Consider the following 24,628-nt stretch of genomic DNA (forward strand, 5'->3'; position numbering starts at 1 on the left):
CCCCTCTCGCCCCCTCTCGCCCCCTCTCGCCCCCTCTCGCCCCCTCTCGCCCCCTCTCGCCCCCTCTCGCCCCCTCTCGCCCCCTCTCGCCCCCTCTCGCCCCCTCTCGCCCCCTCTCGCCCCCTCTCGCCCCCTCTCGCCCCCTCTCGCCCCCTCTCCTTCATGTGCTCTCACATCCTCTTGCTGCCTGGCGGTCTCTGTTTTGCTGGCTCGCGCTCGCTCTCTGTCTCGCTGTAGTATGCGCTGCAGCGCTCTGGCTTCGCACTCCAGCTCGGGTATTGAGAATTAACTAACATAATGACCACTACACTGGAAGTGTGCTAAATCAGCACAGATTAAGAATCAAACCTAAATGTGTATGGATCAGTTCTACATCATGTGAAACATTTATATATTTAACATCAGAAAAGCTCAATCCTATTTTTATAAACTTGCGATTATATTTCGGTTGAAAAATCATGTATTTCAATATAGGATTTTAACTGAGAAACCAGCCACATGCACTGGTGGTTAGGACCACTGAGCACTTTTGTACATACAGAGCTATCTATATATTCCTGGAAAGGGTTAAATTCCAAGGATTAGAGAGTCAGAAACTGCTATTTTTAAGTGCGGATTAGCAAGCAATGTTTCTTTTAAGTCCTGGACTTTGATGAACAGGCTAATACTTGGGCTGGATGGTGAGTTTTAATCTCAATGCTCTGACCACAATTAAAGATTGGTCATAATAACGAAACTAAATTTAAAAAGTGAAAAGATTTAACAGTAAGAAAATTCTTGCAACAGTAAGCCAGGACTCAAGGTCACTGTTGATTACAGTATTTAGATCAGTAGTACATTTTCAAAATGTATTGATCCTGAATGGTAACAATTTCTGACGACTCCTTTTGATATGGTGAGTTTGAAATGCAGTGCTGGAGATGGCGATATTGGTGAATGAACACCTGCAGGTCCTTGTTCAGTTCAGGAGGGCTCTGAGTTGGGGTTCCCAATTGCAAGTGGGAAGGCTGTTAGCAAATATACAACTGGGCTTCCTTGTTTGAGGTTCAAAAGGATATTCATTCAGAGATTGGTTTCCTTGAGATGAGACCAGATATTTAATTCTGGATAAAGAATACCAGCTCTAATCAGAAGGAGCAGAACTTGATAGTAAATATGAGAGTTGGGTACCTGGTTGGGAATCATGGTGCAATCTGTAAATGTGCCCTTGTATATCTGATTTCCACAGAAGCATAGTTGCATAAGTTCTTGTGTTGGCACAGTAATGCTGCGTGGATTCTGAGCAACCTGATGAAAATGGTACCCTGGGATGCTGCTGTGACTGGGTTGGAATAATTTTCGACTCTCGCACAGATGATCTGTAAAATATTTCACAAGTGTGTGGCAGCACCATCACTGGAACTAACTGGTCTAACATTCCCTTTCGGGTTTCAATTTGGCTGTTTAGCCTTGGTCTTGCTGTAGTTTTATACAGAATTCAAATAGGGAGGTGGTCTGAAGCTGAAGAACTTGATTCCAGGATACTCTACAAATATCATCTATTAAAATGGAATAAAATCTGCAACTTATTTAAAAAATAATCCAGGAAAGCCTATTTGCCCCAGTAACTGCAGGTTGCCTGTCTTTCCTGGAGCTTTTTTAAAATACTTGTTGGGATGTGGGTGGCACTGCATTTGTTGCCCATCACTAGTTTCTGTGCGAAGGTGATGGGCTCTTGAACTGCAGTTTCTCAGTTTTGTGCTCCCATGCTGGTGATACGTCTTGGATTCCATGATTTTTGACGCAGCAAGATTATGGTAACAGCATTATGTGTCCAAGTCAGAAGTGTGACTTGGAGGTGATCGTGTTTTCATGATTTTGCTGTTCTTGTCCTGGGTGGTGAAGGTTATGGGGCTCGGGTTGCTGTTAAAGTAATAAATACAAACTGCATCAAGTATTCCTTAGAGGAACAATGCAATGTCCTGTACAGGTTCAACATCTTATTGTATAATCTGTATTCTATTCCATAAGGTATGCATGCTGTCAAGTAAAACTTAGCTGTGCTTGATATTTTGATAAAACCCATTATGAATCATTTCAAAATGGATTAATACAGGAACAGTTTAAGGGTTGCAGTACTTCCAATATCCAAGGAATGGGTTTTCTGCATATCTCGTATGCCCTATTATCTAATATGTTGCTTTTCGAAGTAGGACTCCCTGATGAGTACAATATTGCAGCTGATGTGGCTCAATGTGCAAGCTCATGAGACCCTTCTGTTATTTGAGGAGCGAGGAGATATTCTTTGTCTTGTTTGCGTTTGAGGTGAAGCCGGAGAGGCAGAAGGCAAAATTAAGAGTCCACACTGGTCATCTTGTATTTAATTCCAAAAATAAATGCACTGTTTTCCAAAGTTCACGGGGCTCGTGATTTTAGGTCTGTTCTTTGTCATTTCAAAGTTTCATTTAGCTGGAAAAATAATTATCCGGTAGTATGAATTAAGTAATTGTAATAAGACCATACAGGGGAGGCATTTTTGTGCAAATTTAATCTGAATTAAAAGATAATTTGAATTAAGCAACTTTTATTTATCTAGGCAAAGGAACAATTAACCAATATGTCTAGCAAGAAGCAGAATCCTGAAATAAAAACAGGAAATCCTGACTCTGTCATAAACCTGAAAGGTTAGCCCTGTCTTGCTGTCTCCACAGATGCGGTCAGACCTGTTGAGTGTTTCCATATCTGATTAACAAGCTTTTTCACTTGTGACCAGGAAATACACAGCAAGTCAGCATCATGAGAAAGATAGGGGAATGTGAATGGAGCCTGTCATCAGATACTGTTCGCCCAGATGCAAACTGACTTGTGTGTTTCCTGTATTTTTTTTAATTGCCTATGGTTGCAAGGGTTAATAGTACTGGGACTGTTTGCAAGGTTGGAATGTAGTAAGGGTGAAAACTAAAATGCTGTAAACACCAGTGCTGCGATTGATGGCATCATTTAAGTATGACATTAAAGTGAAGGCATTTATGATATGCTTGGCATGTACACAGAGGTGTGCTGAAAAGCTGAGTCGATATCCTTTGGCGTCCCTGCTGCTGTCACTGCAGTGTTGCCTAGTGTTCAGCCGGCCATAACGGAACCCAGTTTTGAAACAATCTGTGTATCTTGTCCCATAAAATTGCTGTCTTATGGCTGGGAGTGGAAGAAGATGCAAAGTCTTCAAAAATAGTGGTGCTTTGTTAATGTATAGTATTACTTTGGCCTCATGATTTACTAACTTAATCATCCCCCATCTCTTGAAGGTTGATTTGCACTAAAATGTTCACTAACTGCACCCAGGGTGTAATAAGATCATGAGAAATAGGACTAAGCCACGCTGCCCATCCAGTCTGCCTTGCCATTTACTAGATGTCATGGCTGCACTACATTAACTCCACTTTCCTGCCCCATCCTCATATCCTTCAATTCCCTTAGTGCCCAAAAATCTTTCGTGAATATGCTTAGCATGTGCATCCACAGCCCTCTGGGTATTTTATTTTATTTTTATTTTATTTTATTTAGAGCTACAGCACTGAAAGAGGCCCTTCGGCCCACCGAGTCTGTGCCGACCAACAACCACCCACTTATACTAATCCTACATTAATCCCACATCCCCTCAATTCCCCTACCACCTACCTACACTAGGGCAACTTACAATGGCCAATTTACCTATCAACCTGCAAGTCTTTGGCTGTGGGAGGAAACCGGAGCACCCGGCAGAAACCCACGCGGTCACGGAGAACTTGCAAACTCCGCACAGTTAGTACCCAGAATCGAACCCGGGTCGCTGGAGCTGTGAGGCTGCAGTGCTAACTGTGCCACTGCGCCACTGTGCTGCCCTATAGAGAATTTCAAAGATTCACAACCCTTCTGAGTTTAGACATTTCTGCTCCCTCAGTCCTAAATGGCTGACCTCATATCCTGAAACTATGACCCCTGGTTCTGGACTCTCCAGTTAGGGGAAATAACCCATTTGCATCCACCCTGCCAAGCCCTCTAAGAATTGTATACTTTTATGGGATGTGAGCATTGCTGGCAAGTCCAGCATTTGTTGCCAGTCCCTAATTACCCTTCAGAAGGTGGTGGTGGTGAGCCGCCGCCTTGAACCGCTGCAGTGCTGTTAGGAGGAAGTTGCAGGATTTTGACCGAGTGATAGTGAAGGAATGGCAGGCGATACAGTTCAAAGTCAAGGCGGTATGTGACTTGCAGGGGAATTTGCAGGTGGTGGTGTTCCCACATGTCTGCTGCCCTTGTTCTTCTAGCTGGTAGAGGTTGCAGGTTTGGAAGGTGCTGTCAAAGGAGTCTTGGTGAGTTACTGCAGTGCATCTTGTGGATGGTACACACTGTTGTTACGGTGTGCCAGTGGTGATGGGACTGAATGTTAAAGATGGTGGGTTGGGGTGGTGGGGGGGGTGTTGATCAAGTGGGCTGCTTTGTCCTGATGGTGTCAAACTTCTTGAGTGTTGTTGGAGCTGCACTCATCCAGGCCAGTGGAGAATATTCCATCACACCCCTGACTTGTGCCTTGTACCTTGTAGATGGTGGACAGGTTTTGGGGAGTTAGGAGGTAAGTTACTCACTGCAGAATTCTGAGCCTCTGACTTTAAAAAAAAAAAAAATTCTTTCATGGGATGTGGGTGTCGCTGGCAAGGCTAGCATTTTTGCCCCATCCCTAATTACCCTTGACAACTGAGCTTGCTAGCCCATTTGAGAGGGCAGTTAAGAGTCAGCCACATTGCTATTGGTCTGCACTCGGTCAAATGCTGCCTTGATGTCAAGAGCAGTCACTCACCTCACCTCTGGAGTTGAGCTCTTTTGTCCATGTTTGTACTGATGTCTGGAGCCAAGTGGTCTTAGCAGAACCCAAATGAAACATTGGTGAGCTGGCTATTGCTATGTAAATGCCGCTTGATAGCACTGTCGACAGCACCTTCCATCATTTTGCTCATCGAGAGTAGACTGATGGGTGGTAATTGGTCTGATTGGATTTGTCCTGCTTCTTGTGTACAGGACATCCTGGACAATTTTCCACATTGTCGTCTAGATGCGAGTGTTGTAGCTGTACTGGAACAGCTTGGCTGGAGCACAAGTCTTCAGTACTACTGCTGAGATGTTGTCAGGGCCCATAGCCTTTGCAGTATCCAGTGTCTTCAGATGTTTCTTGCTGTCATAGTGGAATGAATCAAATTGGCTGAAAACTGGCAACTGTGGTGCGGAGGACTTCAGGAGGAGGCCAAGATGGATCATCCACTTGGCACTTTTGATTAAAGGTGGTTGCAAATGCTGCAGCCTTGTCTTTTGCACTGGCATGCTGGGCTCCCCCCTCATTGAGAATGGGGATGTTTGTGGAGCGTCCTCCTCCAGTTGGTTGTTTAATTGATCGCCATTCATGACCGGATGTTGCAGGACTGTAGAGCTTTGAACTGATCCATTGGTTGTGGGATCGTTTGGCGCTCTATTGCATGCTGTTTCTACTGTTTAGCATGCCTGCAAGCCTATGTTATAGTTTCACCATGTTGGCACCTCATTTTTAGGTATGCCTGGTGCTGCTCCTGGCATGTGCCCCTGCACTCCTCATTGAATCAGTGTTGATCCCCTGGCTTAATGGAAATGGTAGAGTAAGGGAAATGTGAGGTCATGAGGTTACAAATTGTTGAATACAATTCTGCTGCTCATGGATGCCCAGTTTTGAGTTGCTAGATCTATTCTAAATCTACCCCCTTTAGCCCAGTGGTGGTGCCACACAACATGATGGATGATATTCTCAGTGCGATGTAGGGACTTTACTCCAAGGACTGTTGCGGTCACTCCTACCAATATTGCCACGGACAGATGCATCTGTGGCGGGTAATTTGGTGAGGCTAAGGCCAAGCATGTTTTCCCATCTTTTTGGTTCCCTAACCACCTGCCGCAGACCCAGTCTGGCAGCTCTGTCCTTCAGGACTTGGCCAGCTCAGTCAGTAATGGTGCTACTGAGCCACTCTTGGGTATTGAAGTCCCCCACCCAGAGTGCATTCTGTGCACTTGCTACCCTCAGTGGTTCTTCCAAGTGGTGGTCCACATGAGTATTGATTCATCAGCTGAGAGAGGGCAGTAGGTGGTAATCAGCAGGAGGTTTCCTTGCTCATGTTTAACCTGATGCCATGAGGTTTCATGAGGTCTGGAGTCAATGTTGAGGACTCCCAGGGCATCTTCCTCCTAACTACACCACTGTGCTGCCACCTGTGGTGGGTCTGTCCTGCAGGTGATGGAGGAGTCTGGGCCATTGACTGAGGTATGATTCGATGTGTGTGACTATGTCAGTCTGTTGCTTGACTAGTCTGTGGGACAGCTCTCCCAATTTTGGCACAAGTCCCCAGATGTTAGTAAGGAGGGTTGACTCGGCAGGGTGTGCAGTTGTTGTTTTGAGTGCCCAAGTCGATGCCTGGTGGTCCATCCAGTTTTATTCTTTGTCACCTTTCCTGTCGCTGTTTGTTACAACTGAGTGGCTGGCTGAGTTAAGTCAGCCACATTGCTGTGGGCCTGGAGTCAGACTGGGTAGGCAGCAGATTTCCTTCCCTAAAGGACATTAGTGAACCAGATGGGTTTTTACAATAACCTGGCAGTTTCATGGTCACCTTTACTGAGGCTAGCTTTTAATTCCAGATTTATTAATTTAATTTAATTTAAGTTCCACCAGTTGCCAGGTGGGATTTGAACCCTTGTCCCCCAGAGCATTAGTTGGGACCTTTGGATTACGAGTCCAGTAGCATTACCATAATGCCACCATCCCCCATGAGATAACTCCTGATTTGTTCTAAACTCCAGAGAGTAACCCATTCTACTCGATCCTCATATGACAGCCCTCTCATCCCAGGAAACAATCTAGTGAACCTTTGTTACACCCCCTCTAAGGCAGGTATATCTTTTCTTGGGTAAGGAGACCAAAACTGTACATAATGCTCCAGGTGTAGTCTCGCCAAGGCCCCGTATAATTGCAGCAAGACTGTATTACGCTTGCACTCCAACACTCTTGCAATAAAGACCATCATGCTATTTGATTTCCTAATTACTTATTGCATTTGCAAGTTAACTTTCTGTGATTCATGTACAAGGACATCCAAATCCCTCTGCATACCAGCATTTACGGAAATAGTTGAGGCCCAAGCACTGATTCTTGTGGCACTCCACTAGTTACACACTGCCACCCCAAACGTGACCCATTTATTCCTGCTCAGTGGGTTGGATGTGAAGGGGCAGTGGAGGAATATGCTTATCAGTATATCTTTTTTTTTTCTGTGGGTTCGGTTACAAATTTCCATAACAAAAGTTGGGGAGACTCTGGTTTGCTACTGGTGATGAACACTGGTTTGAACAATAAGTTTGCTGCTGTACAAATTTACTGAAGTAACTGAGCTATTTGGTGTATCAAATTGCAGAACACCAGGATTTATGCTGAAACCTGCATTTTCCAAAATAAGTAGTTCCTTCCAAGTTCGGTTATGACTACTTTTAATTGTCTTTGCATTTCAAATGGAAATTGTGCAGAATTTCATTTTAAACACCTTCTCTGGATTATTACCTGAGCCACATGCCAATTGGCAGAGGGCACATGAGATTAGTGAAATGAATACGTGGCTAAAAAACTGGTGTGGGACAAGTGGGTTTCGGTTCGTGAGGTGCTAGCACCAGTACTGGAGAAAGTGGGGGCTTTACCGTTGGGACGGTCTACACCTGTACAGTGCTGGGACCAGTGTTCCAGCAAACCGTTTAACTAGGGAAGTAGAGAAGCCTTTAAGCTAAGCAAGGGGGGAGAGGTGAGGGATCAAGCCGGGTAGATGTAACAAACCAAGGGTTAGAGTCAAGGCAGGAGAGCAGCATAGTAATATGGGAAATGAAGGTCAGAGAATGGCAGGCAGAGACAGAGAAAAAAACCTAAGAACACACCAACAGTTGAGGCTAGTTGTTACAAAGATAACAAAGACGAAACTAAAGGCTCTATATCTGAATGCACGTAGCATTCATAACAAAGTAACTGGTCGCGCACATTGGAGTAAATAAATATGATCTGATAGCCATTACGGAGACATGGCTGCAGGATGACCAGGATTGGGTCCTGAATATTGAGGGGTATATGACGTTCAAGAAGAATAGGAAGCTACGTAAAGATGGAGGGGTAGCAATGTTAATCAAGGATGGCATTGGTGCAATAGTTTGAGATGACTTAGGAGATCAGGATGTAGAATTGGTTTGGGTGGAGATGAGGAATAGGAGGGGAAAGAAGTCACTAGTGGGAGTGGTCTCCAGGCCCGCGAACAGTAACCACAATGTAGGACAAAGTATCCAAGAAGAAATATTGGGTGCTTGTGATAAAAGGACAGCAATAATCATGGGTGATTTTAATCTACATATAAACTGGAAAAATCAGATTGGCAATAGTAGCCTGGATGAGGGGTTCATAATGCTTTTGAGATAGTTTTAGAGCAGCACGTTCTGGAACTAACCAGAGAGCAGGTTATATTAGACTTGGTTTTGTATAATGTGACAGCATTAGTTAATGACCTCAGAGTAAAGGCACCTCTAGGTAGCAGTGATCACAATATGATTGAATTTTCCATCCAGTGTGAAAGAGAGAAGCGTGAGTCTAAGACTAGTATTTTAAACTTGAATAAGGGCAACTATGTGGGCATGAAAGCTGAGCAACTGAAGTGAACGGGGTGTTACTAGGTTAGGAGATAGATCAATAACGAAGCAGTGGCAGATATTTAAAGGGATATTTCAGAATACTTAGGATAAGTATATTCCTATTATAAAAATCTCTGAGAGGAGGACTCAACTTCTTTAACCACGGATGGTAAGAAAAGCATCAAACTTGAGGAAAGAGCATATAGCTGCGCAAAGATGAGTGGCAGGTCAGATGCTTGGTCAGAATATCAGGCACAGCAGAGAATGACTAAAAGGTTCATCAGGAGAAAGAAATTAGAGTATGAGAGGAAGCTAGCTAGAAATGTAAAAACAGAAGAGTAAGTAAAGCGAGTGTTGGTCTTCTAGACAGTGAGAATGGGGAGTTAATAGATAATAAGGAAATGGCGGATAAAATGAACAAATATCATCTTTCTTCACTGTAGAGTATACAAAAAACATTCTGGCGATAGCTGAAAATCAGGAGGCGGAAGGAAGAGAGGAACTTGGTGAAATTACAATCACCAGGGAAGCGGTACTGACCAAACTGATGGACCTGCGGGCTGACAAGTTCCCGGGTCCAGATGGGCTTCATCCTAGGGTCTTAAAAGAGGTGGCTAATGAGGTAGTAGATGTGTTGGTGTTAATTTTTCAAAATTCACTAGATTCTGGAAAGGTTCCATCAGACTGGAAAGTAGCAAATATAACCCCTCTATTCAAGAAGTGGGTGGGCAGGGAGGCAGAAAACTGGTAACTATAGGCCAGTTAGCTTGACGTCTGTCGTGGGGAAGGTGTTAGAATTGATCATTAAGGAGGCTATAGCTGGGCACTTAGAGAAACTCAAGGTAATCGAGAATAGTCAGCATGGTTTTGTGACAGGGAAATTATGTTTAACCGATTTATTGGAGTTCTTTGAAGGAGTAACATGCAGCGTGAATAAAGGGGAGCCCATTGACGTACTGTACTTGGATTTCCAGAAGGCATTTGACAAAGTGCCAATAAAAGGTTTTGTGCAAAGTAGGAGCTCATAATGTAGGGGGTAGCATATTAGCATGGATAGAAGATTGGCTGGCAGAAAAGAGTATGCATAAATGGGTCCTTTTCTGATTGGCAGGATGTGACGAGCGGAGTCCCACAGGGGTCTGTGCTGGGGCCTCAACTTTTTACAATTTATATCAATGACTTAGATGAAGGGCGCGATGGCATAGTAGCTAAATTTACAGATGACACAAAGATAGGTTGGAAAGTATGTTGTGAAGAGGACATGAGGTTGCAGACTGATATAGATAGGATGAGTGAGTGGGCAAAAATCTGGCAGATGGAGTATAATGTGGGAAAATGTGAAGTTGTTCACTTTGGCAGGAAGAATAAAAAAGCAGAATATTACTTAAGCGGAGAACAGCTACAGAATTCTGAGGTGTAGAGGGATGTAGGTGTTCTAGTGCCTGAGTCTCAAGGTTCGTATGCAGGTGCAGCAAGTAATAAAGAAGGCTAATGGAATGCTATCCTTTATTACGAGAGGAGTTGAAAACAAAAGTAAGGACGTGATGCTTCAGTCATACAGGGCATTGGTGAGACCTCATTTCGAATATTGTGTGCAGTTTTGGTCTCATTTAAGGAAGGATATAAATGCGTTGGAGGCGGTTCAGAAGAGTTTACTCGTTCTGATGAAGGGTCACTGACCTGAAATGTCAGCTCTGCTTCTCTCTCCACAGAGACTGCCAGACCTGAGTATTTCCAGCATTTCTTGTTTTTATTTCCGATTTCCAGCATCTGCAATATTTTGCTTTTAATTTACTAGATTGAGGAAAAGTTGGACAGACTGGGCTTTTTTTCACTGGAGTTTAGAAGAGTGAGGGGAGACTTGATTGAAGTATATAAGATCCTGAATAGGCTTGACAAGGTGGATGTGGAAAGGATGTTTCCTCTTGTGGGTGAGTCCAGAACTAGGGGGGCACTGTTTTAAAATTTTAGGACAGAGATGAGGAAAAATTTCTTAGTGTTTTGTGACTTTGAAACTCTCTGCCTCAGAGGTGGTGGAGGCGGGGTCATTGAATGCATTTGAGGCAGAGGTAGATAGATTCTTGTTAGACAAAGGAATCAAAGTTTATCTGGGGTAGATGGGAATGTGGAATTCGAGACACAAACAGATCAGCCATGATCTTATTGAATGGCGGAGCAGGCTCACGGGGCCTTTAGGCAATTGCATGCTAACCTTTCATGGATGACATTTGAGAATGACCCTTGCAGCTTAGACTCATTGTGGTCAAATGGCCTCACTGTTCGATTGAGTGTTGCTGCTGCTACATCATCTTGATCTCAAAAGTATTTATTGATTCGGAGAATAAATGTGCCAATTTTTATATTTTTGTTTAACATCAGTGAAGGCCAAGCAGAAGATCTGCAATGTTGCTGCTCGATTGGTATTCAGTGGTCTTCGAGCCCACATGTATAGCTGCTTGGAATAGCATTCCTTTGCTTCTATCCTGTCTTGCTATATGAACAATTCTGACTTCCATTTCCCCAGGAATTCCTTGGTTTGTCTGATATAAATTTTGCAAATTCCTCCTCACTGAAATAATTTTATATTTCCCCTAAATGGAGGCTTCCTATAGCGGGTTTCTTGGCAACAGGAACATTTAGTTTCTTCTAAGCTGTTGCTTGTGCAAGGTAGAGATTTTAAAAAATTGCAAATGCTTGAAATCTCAAATAGAAAGTGCTGGCAGCACACTTTAGGTTTCATTAATTTCTACCCATCCCCTCCCAATTTTTTTTCTTCCGAAGGAACTGTTTCACAGTTGCTGCAGTTCCACAGGTCCCAGCTGACCTGGGACAGTGATCCTGTATGACTTTATGCCGCTCTGCTGCCCACTTCCCTGGGATGACTGCTAACACAGCTCAGATCATGCTTTGAATCTGGGACCTTCCTGATCTGTATGAGAGTTCTTTTTATTATTCATTCTCCAAATATGTGCTGGCAAGGCTGGCATTTGTTGCCTATCCCTAGTTACCGTGAGAAGGCAGTTTGATACAACAGTGGCTTCAGAGGGCAGTTAAGAGTCAACCACGTTAGTGTGGGGACTTAAATCATGTATAAGCCAGGCGTCGTAAGGTCCCTTTCCTGAAAGGATGTCAAGAGAACTGGTTGGATTTTTCACAAATCCCGTGCTTCCTGGTCACTTTTATTAATACCAGCTTTTTGTTTCCAATTTTTTTGTTTAAAACAATTCAAATTCTTGAACAGCCACCATGGAATTTGTACTCGTGTACTCTGGGAATCAGAACCACTAACATAACCACTACTTTACCGTAGCACCAGTTTAGCCTTTACCCAGCTTCTTTAGTTCTACCTGGAGATTCTGGAGGGGAGAGAGAAGTAAATTAATTATGAAAATAAAGGTGTATGTTTCAGTAGTGGGTATGAAGCACATGTTCTTTCCCTGATTCCTTTTGTCTGTGTAGGCAAAATATTAACCATTCACCAAGTCAAACATCTGTTCAATTCCCTGATTGCTGAGCAGATTTGCACAGAGTAATGGAATAGTCACTAATAGAGACAAAAGAAGGAATTGGTGACCATCCTAGAGGAAGCATGTTTCCTGTTGTTTCTTGGTGTGTTTAGCAACATCCTTTAGGTGTCAGCCGGGGCGCAGTTGGTAGCGCATTCGCCTCTGAATCACAAGGTTCTGGGTTCAAGTCCCACTCCAGGGTGTGAGCGCAAAATCAAGATTGACACTCCAGTCCAGTTCTGAGGGAGTGCTGCGCTATCCGAGGTGCCATCTTTCAGATGGGACGTTAAACTGAGGCCCCATCTGCCTGCTCGGGTGGATGTAAAAGATCCTATTTCGAAGAGCAGGCAAGTTATCCCCAATATTTATCCCTCAATCGACATCACAAAAACAGATTCTGATAATTATCACATTGCCGTTTGTGCATGTTTGCTGTGTGTGAATTTACTGTTGCGTTTCCTGCATTATAACAGTAACTACACTTCAAAAGTACTTAATTGGCTGTAAAGCGCTTTGAAATGTCTGGTGGTTGTGAACGGGGCTATTACAAATGCAAGTCTTTGTTTGCTGACGTTTAAAATTACTGCAGGCTATTCAGGAGTTCCTAAAGACAGCACATTCTTCCTGAATGAATGCCTATTAGGACTGTTGACTAAAGTGCAGCTTCTCTGCATTGCTGCCTCCTTTCAGCGAAAGTAATAGTGAACTGAGTGACCTGGGTCCCACTACCATCTTCCATAGCCAGCACCTATTTACTGTAAGCAGGGTATGTACAGTTTTTTTTTAGGGAAAACTCTGTTATCTCTCTCTGTTGCAGATTCTGTCCGAGAAGCCTAATTATACCATGGGCTGTGCTGTCCAGTTGCTTTTGACTATGGCGTAGAAGACATTGTCTCAGCTCTGAATCATTTCATGCTTGAAAGTAGTCGCTGGTAAGTCCTGTGTTTTTCTTTACTGTTAACATGTTTGCTATTTCCAGCCCTTGGATGAAGTAGGTACCTTTTGTGGATTCCAAAAGCATGATCTGTGGCCAGGGGCATCATTGAATGACCAGTCACCATGTGTGTGGAATAAAGTTTTTAATTCTTGTAACATCTCAACTAGAATTTGTCATTGGAGATATTTTCTCCGGGCCCACTGGAAATTGAGAAATCAGTTTCAAGCAATTATAGGGTGGCGGTCCATGCAGCTGTAACCATAGTAATTGCTGCCTAATTATTTCAGGGCTCCCTGAAGTCCTTGAAAGTCAATGCTTTTTGTGAAGTACTGCAGGGTGCCCAATTTGTGATTCCCTAGCCCAGCCAACTTGTTAGTTAAGCTTATGACTCTGAGGTTAAAGGGCTTCTCTAAGCACTATTCTTAAAAGGTGGATAAAACAAGATTTGCAAGGATCAGGAGCTTGAGCTATACACAAATTAATAGTAATACGGATTCAAATTTTATATGTGGCACAGTGCCATTATGGTGCACCCATATGATCCACAAAGATTGAAACTTGGACACCCTTGTAGTGCTGAGGAGAAGGACTTGCATTTATAAGGTTTGATCACATCCCAAAGTGCTTTACATTGTGCAAGTATAATGGTTAAACATGGTAGCTGTTTTGTGCAGAGAAAGTTCCTACAAACAACAATAAAATAAATGACCAACTAATCTGTTTTTGGGAGTTGAGAGGAATATTGACTAAACACTGGGATAATTCTCTGTTCTTCCAAATGTGCCTGGGACCTAGCAAGGCCCCTATTTAACTTCTCATCTGGGGAAAAAAAAAAGCACTATGCTTGCCAGAGGGTGCTAAGTCAGTGAGGGAATTGAGATGCAGTTATCCTCAATGTTCCTGACTTAGGGATACTCAAAAATGGATGCGCATTAAGGGAAGTCTTAAAGTCTGTGAACACAGTATGCTTTGCAGAGGCTTATGAAGGTGGAGAAGTAGAAAGGGTTGGGGTAGAGTTTGAGTGTGGGTTTAAAATGTGCTCCAGAAGCTGCACAGCTGATGGAGTAGAATAAGTGATGTAAAGGAGACCAGAGGGCATGACCTGGATGTAGGGCTGGAGGAAGTGGGAATGGTGTATGAAGGAGCAAGACCATAGAGGGATTCAATGTTAGTATAGGTTGGCGAGCAGCAGAATTTTGCTTGATTTGATGTAGGCTTGGAGCTCAGGAGGCTAGTGAGGTGAACATTGCAGACATCAAACTGATAGATGATGAAAGCGTGGATGAGGATCTGAATGGTGACATTTACAAGAAAGAGGGAATTAGCATTTAAATATAATTTATCCTAAGACATCCCAAAATGCATATTTAAAAACAAAACTCAATTTGGTCATTTAGTTCCAGGCAAAGTTGACCGCCATTATTGCACAGCAAGTCCCAAAAACATGAGATGAATGACCAGATAAGTTGTTTTTGTTTGTGGTGACGATTTAAGGGAGAACTCCTGCATAGTGCCATTGGGTCTTGTACATTTATATGTATGAGCAAAGGAGGTCTGCTTTATCATCTCATGCAAAGGATGTCATCGCTGACAATAGAGTACTCCCTTGTGCACTGAAATGACAACCAGTTTATATTCAAGTCCTGGCGTAGTTTTTGAAGTTGAAACCTTCTCACCCAGTGGTCAGTGCTGCCAGCTGAACGTCCTATTCATTGCCAAGACTGCCAAAATAGGTAATTTAAATTAATTTTTGTTAACAATAGATTATGGGGCTTGACTCTTTCAAAATCACAGAACACGAAGGCTGAGTGCCATGAGAAGGTTGGAAGCCTGAACTAAGATATAAGTGATGAGAGCTGAATAGGACTGTTTGATCTTGTCAATATTGAGGTATTGAAGTGCTGCTATTTTTTTTAGATTACTGACTTGGTGGAGGCTTGTTAGCCTGTTAATGCATAGAGTAAAGAAAGTTAAACTTGAAGACGATACCACAGAAAGTTGGAAAAGGTAAGTGATTTCAAAGGTTGCCCTACCCCTATATGCTTAAATATCAATCTCTTGCCTTTTGAAGTTGAAAGAATTTTACCAGAATTGCAGTATTTTTTGAGGCGTTAGACTGTACTGCAGTTCCTGTCTGAGTTTGTCTGTACTAGATTTCTGATAGCCAGTGGCTTATTGCCTATATATTATAAAGGAAATTGCTTTCTAGTCTGTAAAGCATACTGTGTTTAGAGCTGTCTCATACTGTTAGCACTGCAGAAGCACTCTAATCAGTGCTTTCACCTGCTGACTTGGGGTAAGGTTTTGTATAATGGATGCCTGATTGTGGTGATGTAATCTGATCTGTAGGATTGGGTGATGAGAAACCGCAACAGCAAAACTGAAGGGGTTTATAACCATCTGAACCCTAAAAGATTGAAATCAATCCCATGCATCCTTCAAACAAAAAAAATTAGTGGGGCATCAGTTTTTGTTGTGGGAGTCATGAACTTTGTAAACCAGACATTCTGCATAATTGATGCATCATGGCCATACTATGAGGTTTTGGATTTAAGGTAATGCTTGGGACTTTGGTAAACCACATTGATTGCTGAATTTTTTTCCAGTATATGTTGCAATACGTTTAATGCATTTGTTTCTTTCTGTGCAAGAATAGTCACTGCCATGGCAAATGAAGGCAACATTTTCATTTTTTTTAGCAAAAGTACATGGAGAGTGTAGTAATTTAAGAACCCAGTTCTTGCATTCTCTTCCAGAGCGGAGCAGTAAAGCAAGATGTTGCATGTTACGTGCATGTGGTGATTGCATACGTGGATCCGATTGGCATGGCCTGATAAGCGAGGGCAAAAGTTCGGAGGGTTGGAGCTGGCTAGCCATGTGTCCGAAAAAGATAGGCAGACCCTTCAGCAGCAACGTCAGAAATTAGGCTATCACATGTATTCAGGAATCGCAGGCAAAGGTGCACCAGGTGCGCAATGATCATATAGTTAAGTGCCATAATTTTAAATTTCTGAAAATAGTCAATACTGTTGTGTAAACAATGGTTTCTTTGCAGCTTACATTGTTTAATCCTTTTACCGAACTATAGAGTAAGACTTGCATGCATAAGCCTTTATCTCTTTAGTGAAGCAAATATATGCAGAGTGATAAATCTGAGGTACACCCCAGCAGTATTTTGTATTATCTTTGGGGAACCTGATGCATTGCAGGGTGCACTAGTGTGCTTTAACTTCTGAAGTGATTGGGCATGGATTATTCTTCCTATAACTATCTGGTTATTTTTTGGGTGGTGGGGACAGGTGGAAAGTAGACGTAGAGGAGTCTGGAGGGCAGGGAAAATAAAAGCCCAACTATTGAGACTCCTGGGACCAAATTCTTTCACTAGGCTATTCCACCTTTGGCAGAGTCATGGGCACAGGTCCATCACTAGGATATCAGTGAAGTGAAATGGCTAGTGTGTGGAAAAGTTTGTTATCTCTACTTGAATTGTGAAAAGCTGTGCCATTACAGATCTTTGCTCAAACCTGGATTGATTTCTGCGGGGCCCATTTTGTATAATATCGGGGTGAACTGCTGGTGGTCACAGATCTGTCACTGGGTGGGACAAATTTGAAGTGTTGAACTAAGTGTCAGTGTTCTGGCACAATAGTTAAATGTATTGGGTTTAAATGAGAGCTGTTTTCCTTTCTTATGGAATACTGGGTACGGAATGGTAAAGAAGCCAGGTGGAAACATTGGATATTCAAGCTGAGTTGATGGGGCATGTACAGGTTAATATCTTAAATAAATTCCTTCATTCAAAATGTGTTTTTAAAATGCATTTCTTCATTTCTCCCCCCCCCCCCCCCCCCCCCCACTTATTTCCCAAAATTTAGTCAAAGTTTCTTGGAATAATTATTATTCCATGGCTGTTGAGAGGATTTTTTTTCTTCAAACAAGCGGCCTATGAGGTCTGATTTTGATAATTGGAAAAAGCCGTGTAACTACCTGTGAAGGATATAACTCTTCCATTTTTTTTTTAAAGTCTGTAACAAGCTATTTAGTGTTCGGGTCACCAATACATGGGGAGCCTCTCTTTTGGGCAGTCCTATTACGACAGAATAATAAAATAGTGTGGATGCAGTAAAACTGAAATAGAAACAAAAACTCCTGGAAAAACTTGGCAAGTCGTGCCATCTCTGTGGGGAGAGAAACAGAGTTAATGTCAGATCGATGACCTTTCATCAGATCTGGAAGATGCGCAGGTTGATATGTAGGCAGTATTTGACTGTGTGTGGCATCAAGAAGCCCTAGCAAAACTGGAGTCAATGGGATTCGGGGAAAACTCTCCGCTTGTTGGAGTCATACCTAGCACTAAGGAAGGTGGTTGTCTTTGTTGGAGGTCAATCATCTCAGTCCCAGGACATCACTGCAGCAGTTTCTTAGGGTAGAATCTGAGACCCAACCATCTTCAGCTGCTTCATCAATGACCTTCCCTCCATCATTCGGTGAGAAGTGGGGATGTTAGCTGATGATTGCACAATGCTCAGCATCATTCGCAACTCCACAGATTCTGAAGCAGCCCATGTCCAGATGCAGCAAGACCTGGACAACATCCAGCTTGGCCTTATAAGTGGCAAGTAACATTCGCGCCATACAATGACCATCTCAAACCAGAGAGAATCCAACCATCTCCCCTTAATGTTTAATGGCATTGCCATCGCTGAATCCCCCATTATCAACATCCTGGGGGGTTACCATAGGCCACAAACTGAACTGGACCAGCAGCATGAATACTGTGGCTACAAGAATAGGTCGGGCTGGGAATTCTGCGAGTAACTCACCTCCTGACCTCCCGATGCCTGTCCACCATCTATGAGACACAAGTCAGGAGTGTGAAGGAGTACTCTCCACTTGCATAGATGGGTGCAGCTCCAACAACACTCAGGAAGCTCAACACCATTCAGTACAAAGCAGTCCACTTGATTGGCACCCCATCCACTACCTTCAACATTCACTCCCTTCACCAAAGTACAGTGGCAGCGGTGTGTGCCATCTACAAGATGCACCGCAGCAACTCACCAAGGTTCCTTTGGCAGCACCTTCCAAACCTGACACCTCTTCCACCTAGAAGGGCAAGGGCTACAGATGCATGGGAATGCAAGTTCCCCTCCAAGCCACACACCATCCTGATTTGGAACTATATTGCCATTGCTGGATCAAATATGGGTCAAAATCCTGGAACTCCCTTCCTAACAGCATTATAGACGCACCTACACCCCAAGGACTGCAGCGATTCAAGAAGGAAGCTCACCGCCACCTTCTCGAGGGCAAGGCAATAAATGCTGGTCTAGCCAACAGTGCCCACATCCCATGAGCGAATTAAAAAAAAACCTGATTAATTTCTTTGTAACAGAGAGGATTGTTGAAGTTGGTGCAGTAGATGTATGCATGAGCTTTTGATAGGCACTTGATAGGTACTGCATAACAGACAAATGACTAGAGGGAATTATACAGTGGGGTCCCCCCAGGGATCAGTACTCGAACCATTGTTTTTCTTAAATAAATGATGTGGACATGGGTATGGAATATATAATTTGGTGTTTACGGATGATAAAGCTTGGCAATGTCGTAATTATGAACAGGATAGTAGATTTAAAAAGGACCTAGACTGGTGAAATTGCAGACAAAGCAGATACATTTTAATACTGAAATCTGAAGTGAGACACTTTGGGAGAAACAACACAGAGACCGTATAATCTAAATGGTACTATTTTGAGTTGGTTCAAGAGCAGAGCAACCTGAAGGGGTATGCACATTCACAAATCTGTGAAGGTGGCAGGGAAAGTTGATAAGGCAGTTAAATAAGAGTATGGGGCACTTGGTTTTGTAAATAGGGACATTGAATGCAAAAACAAGGAAGTAATGCTAACCTTTTACAGATCACTAATTCGGCTTCACTTGAAGTATTGTATACAATTTTGGGCAGCACCACACTTTAGGAATGATGTCAAGCCCCTGGAGAGGGTGCAAAGGTGATTTACCATCATGATGCCAGGGATGAGGGACTTCAGTTGTGTGGATAAATTGGAGAATCTGGGGTTGTTCTTCTTGGAGCGTAGAAGGTTAAGAGGAGACCTGATATTTTTATTCATTCATGGGATGTAAACATCGCTGGTGAGACCAATGTTTGTTGCCCATTTCTAATTGCCCTTAAGCACTTGATCGTGAGCCGCCAACTTGAGCCGCTGCAATCAATGTGGTGTAGGTGCACCCACGCTGCTGTTGGGGAGGGAGTTCCAGGATTTTGGCCCAGTGACACTGAAGGAACAGCGATATAGGTCCAAGTCAGAATGGTGAGAGACTTGGAGAAATTGCAGGTGATGGTGTTTCCATGAATCTGCTAACCACCTCCTTCTAGGTGGTCGAAGTCGCAGGTTTGGAAGATGCTGCTGTTGGAGGCTTTGTGTGTTGGTGCAGTGCATCTTGTAGATGATACACACTGCTGCCGTTGTGCGCTGGTGGTGGATCGAGTGCTGATCATGTGGGCTGCTTTGTCTTGGATGATGTTGAGCTGCTTTTGTTAGAGCTGTACTCATCCAGGCAAGTGGAGAACATACCATGACACTCCTCACTTGTGCCTTGTAGATCGTGGACAGGGGACGGTAGCATAGTGACACTGTAGGTGTACCTATGTCACATGGTCTACAGTAATTCAAGGCCGCGGCTCATCACCACCACCTTAAAGGCAATTTGGGATGGGCAATAAATGGTGGCCTTGCCAGCGATGCTCATATCCCAAGAACAAATTACAAATTAGTTGCTGGATTTATAATCCAGAGGCCCAGATGAACACTCTGGAAATATTCTTGCAAAAATCCCACCACAGCTGGTGGAATTTAAATTCAATTAATTAAAATGTGGAATAAAATGCTAGTCTTGTTGATGATCACAAAACTACTGGATTGCCGTAAAAACCCATCTTGTTCATTTATGTCAATAATCATGGGTAATTTAATCTACATACAGATTGGACGAATTAGATTGGCAAAGGTAGCCTGGAAGATGAGTTTGTAGAGTGTATTTGGTACACTTTCTTAGAGCAGCACATTCTAGAGCCAACCAGACTATTCCGGGCTATTCTGGACCTGGTCATGTGCTATGAGACAGGGTTAATTAATGACCTCCTAGTAAAGGAGCTTCTAGGCAGCAGTGATCATAACATGATTGAATTTCGTATTCAGTTTGAGGGTGAGAAATGTGGGTCTAAGGCTAGTATTTTAAACTTGAAGGCAATTACAAGGGTATGAAGGTAAAGCTGGCTAAAGTGAACTGGAAAATTAGGTTAACAGGTTGGACAGGAGAGATGCAGTGGCAGACATCTAAGGAGATATTTCATAACACTCGGCAAAGTTATTTTCTAGTGAGAATGAAAGACTCTGAGAATGCACACCATCTGTTGCTAACTGAGAAAGTTAAGGAGAGTATCAAATTGAAAGAAACAGCGAAGATGAGTGGTAGGTCAAAAGATTGGACAGGATTTAAAAACCAGCAAAGATTGGCGAAATAAAAATGAGGGAGAAATTAGAGTACGAGAGAAAGCTAGATAGAAATATAAAAACAGATGGTAAGAGTTTTAAAAGTATTTAAAAAGGAAAAGTAAGTAAAATGAGCATAGGTCCTGTACAGTGAATCTGGGGAATTAATGGAAAATAAGGAAATGGTGGAAGTGTTGAGCAGATCTTGTGCCTGTCTTTACTGTAGAAAACACCAGTAATATCCCAGAAATACTTGTAAATCAAGAGGTGAAAGAGAGGGAGGAACAATTGCAATCACCAGGGAAAGGTTACTGAGAAAACTTAGAACTATAGACTGACAAGTCGATAGGACCTGATGGCATTCATCCTAGGGTCTTAACAGAAGTAGCTGCTGAGATAGTAGATGCATTGGTTGTAATTTTCCAAAATTCTCAACATTCTGGAACAGTCCCATCAGTTTGGAAAATAGTGAATGTAACTCCTCTATTCGAGAAAGGAGGGAGACAGAAAGCAGGAAACTACAAGCCAGTTAGCCTAACATCTGTCATAGGGAAAATGCTAGAATCTATTATTAAGGGGGTTGTAGCAGGGCACTTAGAAATTTTTAATGCAATCAGGCAGAGTCAGCATGTTTTTGTGAAAGAGAAATCGTGTTTGACTAATTTATTACAGTTCTTCAAGGAAGTAACAAGCAAGGTGGATAAAGGGGAATCTGTAGATGTGGTGTACTTGGATTTCCAAAAGATTTCCATTTGATAAGGTGTCATATCAAAGGTTACTACACTAAATAAGAGTTTGTGGTGTAGGGGGGAACATTTTAGCATGGATAGAGGATTGGTTAGCTAACAGGTAGCAGAGAGTAGGGATAAATGGGTCTTTTTTGGGTTGGCAAGCTGTAACTAGTGGCGTGCTGCTGGGATCAGTGCTGGGGCCTCAAGTATTTACAATCTATATCAATGTCATGGATGAAGGGACTGAATGTATGGTTGCTAAATTTGCTGATGACACAAAGGTAGGTAAGAGAGTAAATCGTGAAGAAGACATGCGTCTGCAAAGGGATATAGGTAGGTTAAGTGAGTGGGCAAAGATTTGGCAGATGGAGTATTAGATTAGATTAGAGATACAGCACTGAAACAGGCCCTTCGGCCCACCGAGTCTGTGCCGAACATCAACCACCCATTTATACTAATCCTACACTAATCTCATATTCCTACCAAACATCCCCACCTGTCCCTATATTTCCCTACCACCTACCTATACTAGTGACAATTTATAATGGCCAATTTACCTATCAACCTGCAAGTCTTTTGGCTTGTGGGAGGAAACCGGAGCACCCGGAGAAAACCCACGCAGACACAGGGAGAACTTGCAAACTCCACACAGGCAGTACCCGGAATCGAACCCGGGTCCCTGGAGCTGTGAGGCTGCGGTGCTAACTACTGTGCCACTGTGCCGCCCCTAATAATGATAATGTGGGAAAATATGAACTTCTCCACTTTGGCAGGAAGAGTAGAAAAGCAGTGTACTATTTAAATGGAGAGAGTTTGCAGAACTGTGGTACAAAGGGATCTAGGTGTCCTGGTACATGAATCACAAAAAGTTAGTATGCAGGTAGAGCAAGTGATTAGGAAGGCAAATGGAATGTTTATTGCAAGGGGAATGGAATATGAGGAAGTTTTGCTACAGTTGTGAGACCACATCTGGAGTACTGCATAAAGGTTTGGTCTCCTTATTTAAGAAAGGATTTAATTGCTTTCGCAGCAGTTCAAGAAGGTTCACTCAACTGATTCCTGGGATGAGGTGGTTACCTTCTGAGGAAAGGTTGGACAGGTTGGGCCTGTATCTGTTGGAGTTTAGAAGAATGAGAGGTGATCTTATTGAAACATATAAGAAGCTGAGGGGACTTTGACAAGGTGGTTGCTGAAAGGATGCTTCCCCTTATGGGAGAGATGAGAACTTGGGGACACAGTTTACAAATTATGGTGTCCTATTTAAGATGGAGATGAGAATTTTTTTCTCTGCAGATTGTTTGTGGAATTTTCTTCCCCAGAGAGCAGTGGAGACAGGATCATTGAATCGTTTTAAGGCTGAGTTAGATAGATTCTTGATTGACAAAGGAGTCAAAGGTTATAGCAGGTAGACTGGAAAGTAGAGTTGAGGCCGCAGTCAGATCAGCCATGACAGAGCAGGTTTGAGGGGCCGAATGCCCCCCTCCTAATTCGTATGTTTGTAAGTCCTTCAGGCGAGGAAATCTGCCGTCTTTACCTGGTCTGGCTGATGCATGACTCCAGACCCATAGCAGTTGCTGTCTGAAATATACCAGCAAACCACTCAGTTGTATTAAACTGCTGCAGAAAAGTCAAATAAGAATAAAACCAGACAGACCACCAGGAAGTGACAAAGGCATACCCTGTGTTAGTCATTTAGTTATTGCTGATGTTCTTTGCACCATTGTTGTAAGCAGGTGTGGCCAATATTTTGACTGACTTATATGTGAGGGTGCATTCGTATTTATAATGAGTGACTGGGATGTGGTTTCACCTCGCACTAAAGCTGCATGTACAGTGAAAATGAAACCCAAATCCAGTTTTGGGGCCTCAGCCAACATAACTCAAGAGCACTATGGTTCCACTTTCCTTTGGCGCTAATGCACAACAGTAAAAATAATCACTGCAATCAATTTGCACTCATTCTAATCACAAATCACTCCTAGCATTTCTAGGATATGATGGCTCTGACTGTGGGCATGAAACCTTTTCTTCTCGAGAAAGATTTCTGTTTTATGCAGTGTGGGGTCAGTATTCAATGTCAGTGGGTAAATACATTGTAGAGGGTGGTTCTGAGCTATGCAGAGAACATTTTGGGATTGATCCCTGGTATGTTGCGTTGGTTGAGCTCAGCAGCTTAGCCATTGATGTTCAACTATTGGCCTCAACACCCCAGGGCTAGGGAAGGGTGATGTCAATCCAGATTCTCACTCATGTTTGCTATCCAGTAGCTCTTGCTGAAAAGTGTGTGGACTGCAACAACAGTTTAGTCATCATACATTTGCCTTCTCCAAATTCTGTTTAAGTAAAATATAAAAACGGTTTATATTTAGCATACATTCCTGTCCACCACCGGAAAATTTGTGTTGTGCTTTAAAAATATACAAAGAAACAGGGAAGTAGGATATAAGGGGAGTGAGGGGAGATTTGGTAGAGGTGTACAAGATTGTGACAAGCTTAGGTAAGTTAGAGAAGGCGAAACTGTTCCCATTAACTGATGGTACACGGACTTGGGAACAGATTGAAGATTTTGGGCAAGAAATGCAGGGGGAACGTGAGGAAGAACTTTTTTTATACAGCGAGTGGTAATGACCTGGAACTCGCTGCCCACAAGGGTGCTGGAAGCAGAGACGATCGATGATTTCAAAAGAAAATTGGATGGGCACTTGAAGGATATAAACTTGCAGGGCTGTGGGGATCGGACGGGGGAGTGGCACTGACTGGATTGCGCTGCGGAGAGCCGGCATGGACTTGATGGGCTGAATGGCCTCCTACTATGCAGCAAGTGACTGACCGTGTTGGAGCTGGTATGTCTGCAGCTGCTCACTTGATCTCTATGACTCACCCAGTGTTCACTTAACTTCTTCAGTGAAGATATGTTGTCTTATGTATGGTATACTGTTTTTCTCCTTTTTAAAATAGTCCATCCTCTGCTACAATAGTAAGCAGTGCTACAGGAAACTTGTTGACATTTATTTATACTCTGAACTATTTTATATCTAGGAGGCATCCATCATACTCCTGATGGATGTGTCACACCTCATTATAGAAAATGAACCTGAAATTTACAAACCTGTGATTGCTCTCATAAATTTACAAGCTAATGACATGCCTTAGATTTTCACAGGGAGTATGTAAGTAGATTAGAATAAGCATTGTCCTTAACTGGGTTAGCTAGGTTAGCAACTAAAACATCATGACTAACTCCAGATCCCA

The 24,628-nt window shown here is 42.9% G+C and overlaps 1 protein-coding gene across 5 annotated transcripts in view; it reads left to right on the forward strand.

Moving 5' to 3' along the window:
- The window catches only part of LOC137351772 (dipeptidyl peptidase 9-like), a 146,885-nt gene that overhangs the window by 14,173 nt on the left and 108,084 nt on the right, over positions 1-24,628 (forward strand). For 2 of the 5 annotated variants that reach the window (XM_068016580.1, XM_068016584.1), the window contains exons 2-3: positions 13,009-13,123; positions 15,046-15,135. In XM_068016580.1, coding sequence (XP_067872681.1) covers positions 15,080-15,135 — 56 coding nt within the window. In that variant the 5' untranslated portion in view covers positions 13,009-13,123; positions 15,046-15,079. Of the gene's footprint in view, positions 1-13,008; positions 13,124-15,045; positions 15,136-15,884; positions 16,115-24,628 lie in introns of those variants that run through there. The other 3 variants (XM_068016582.1, XM_068016583.1, XM_068016581.1) reach the window with 3 other exon arrangements.

Source organism: Heterodontus francisci, chromosome 36 (genome assembly GCF_036365525.1).
Source record: "Heterodontus francisci isolate sHetFra1 chromosome 36, sHetFra1.hap1, whole genome shotgun sequence".
Lineage (NCBI taxonomy): Eukaryota > Metazoa > Chordata > Chondrichthyes > Heterodontiformes > Heterodontidae > Heterodontus > Heterodontus francisci.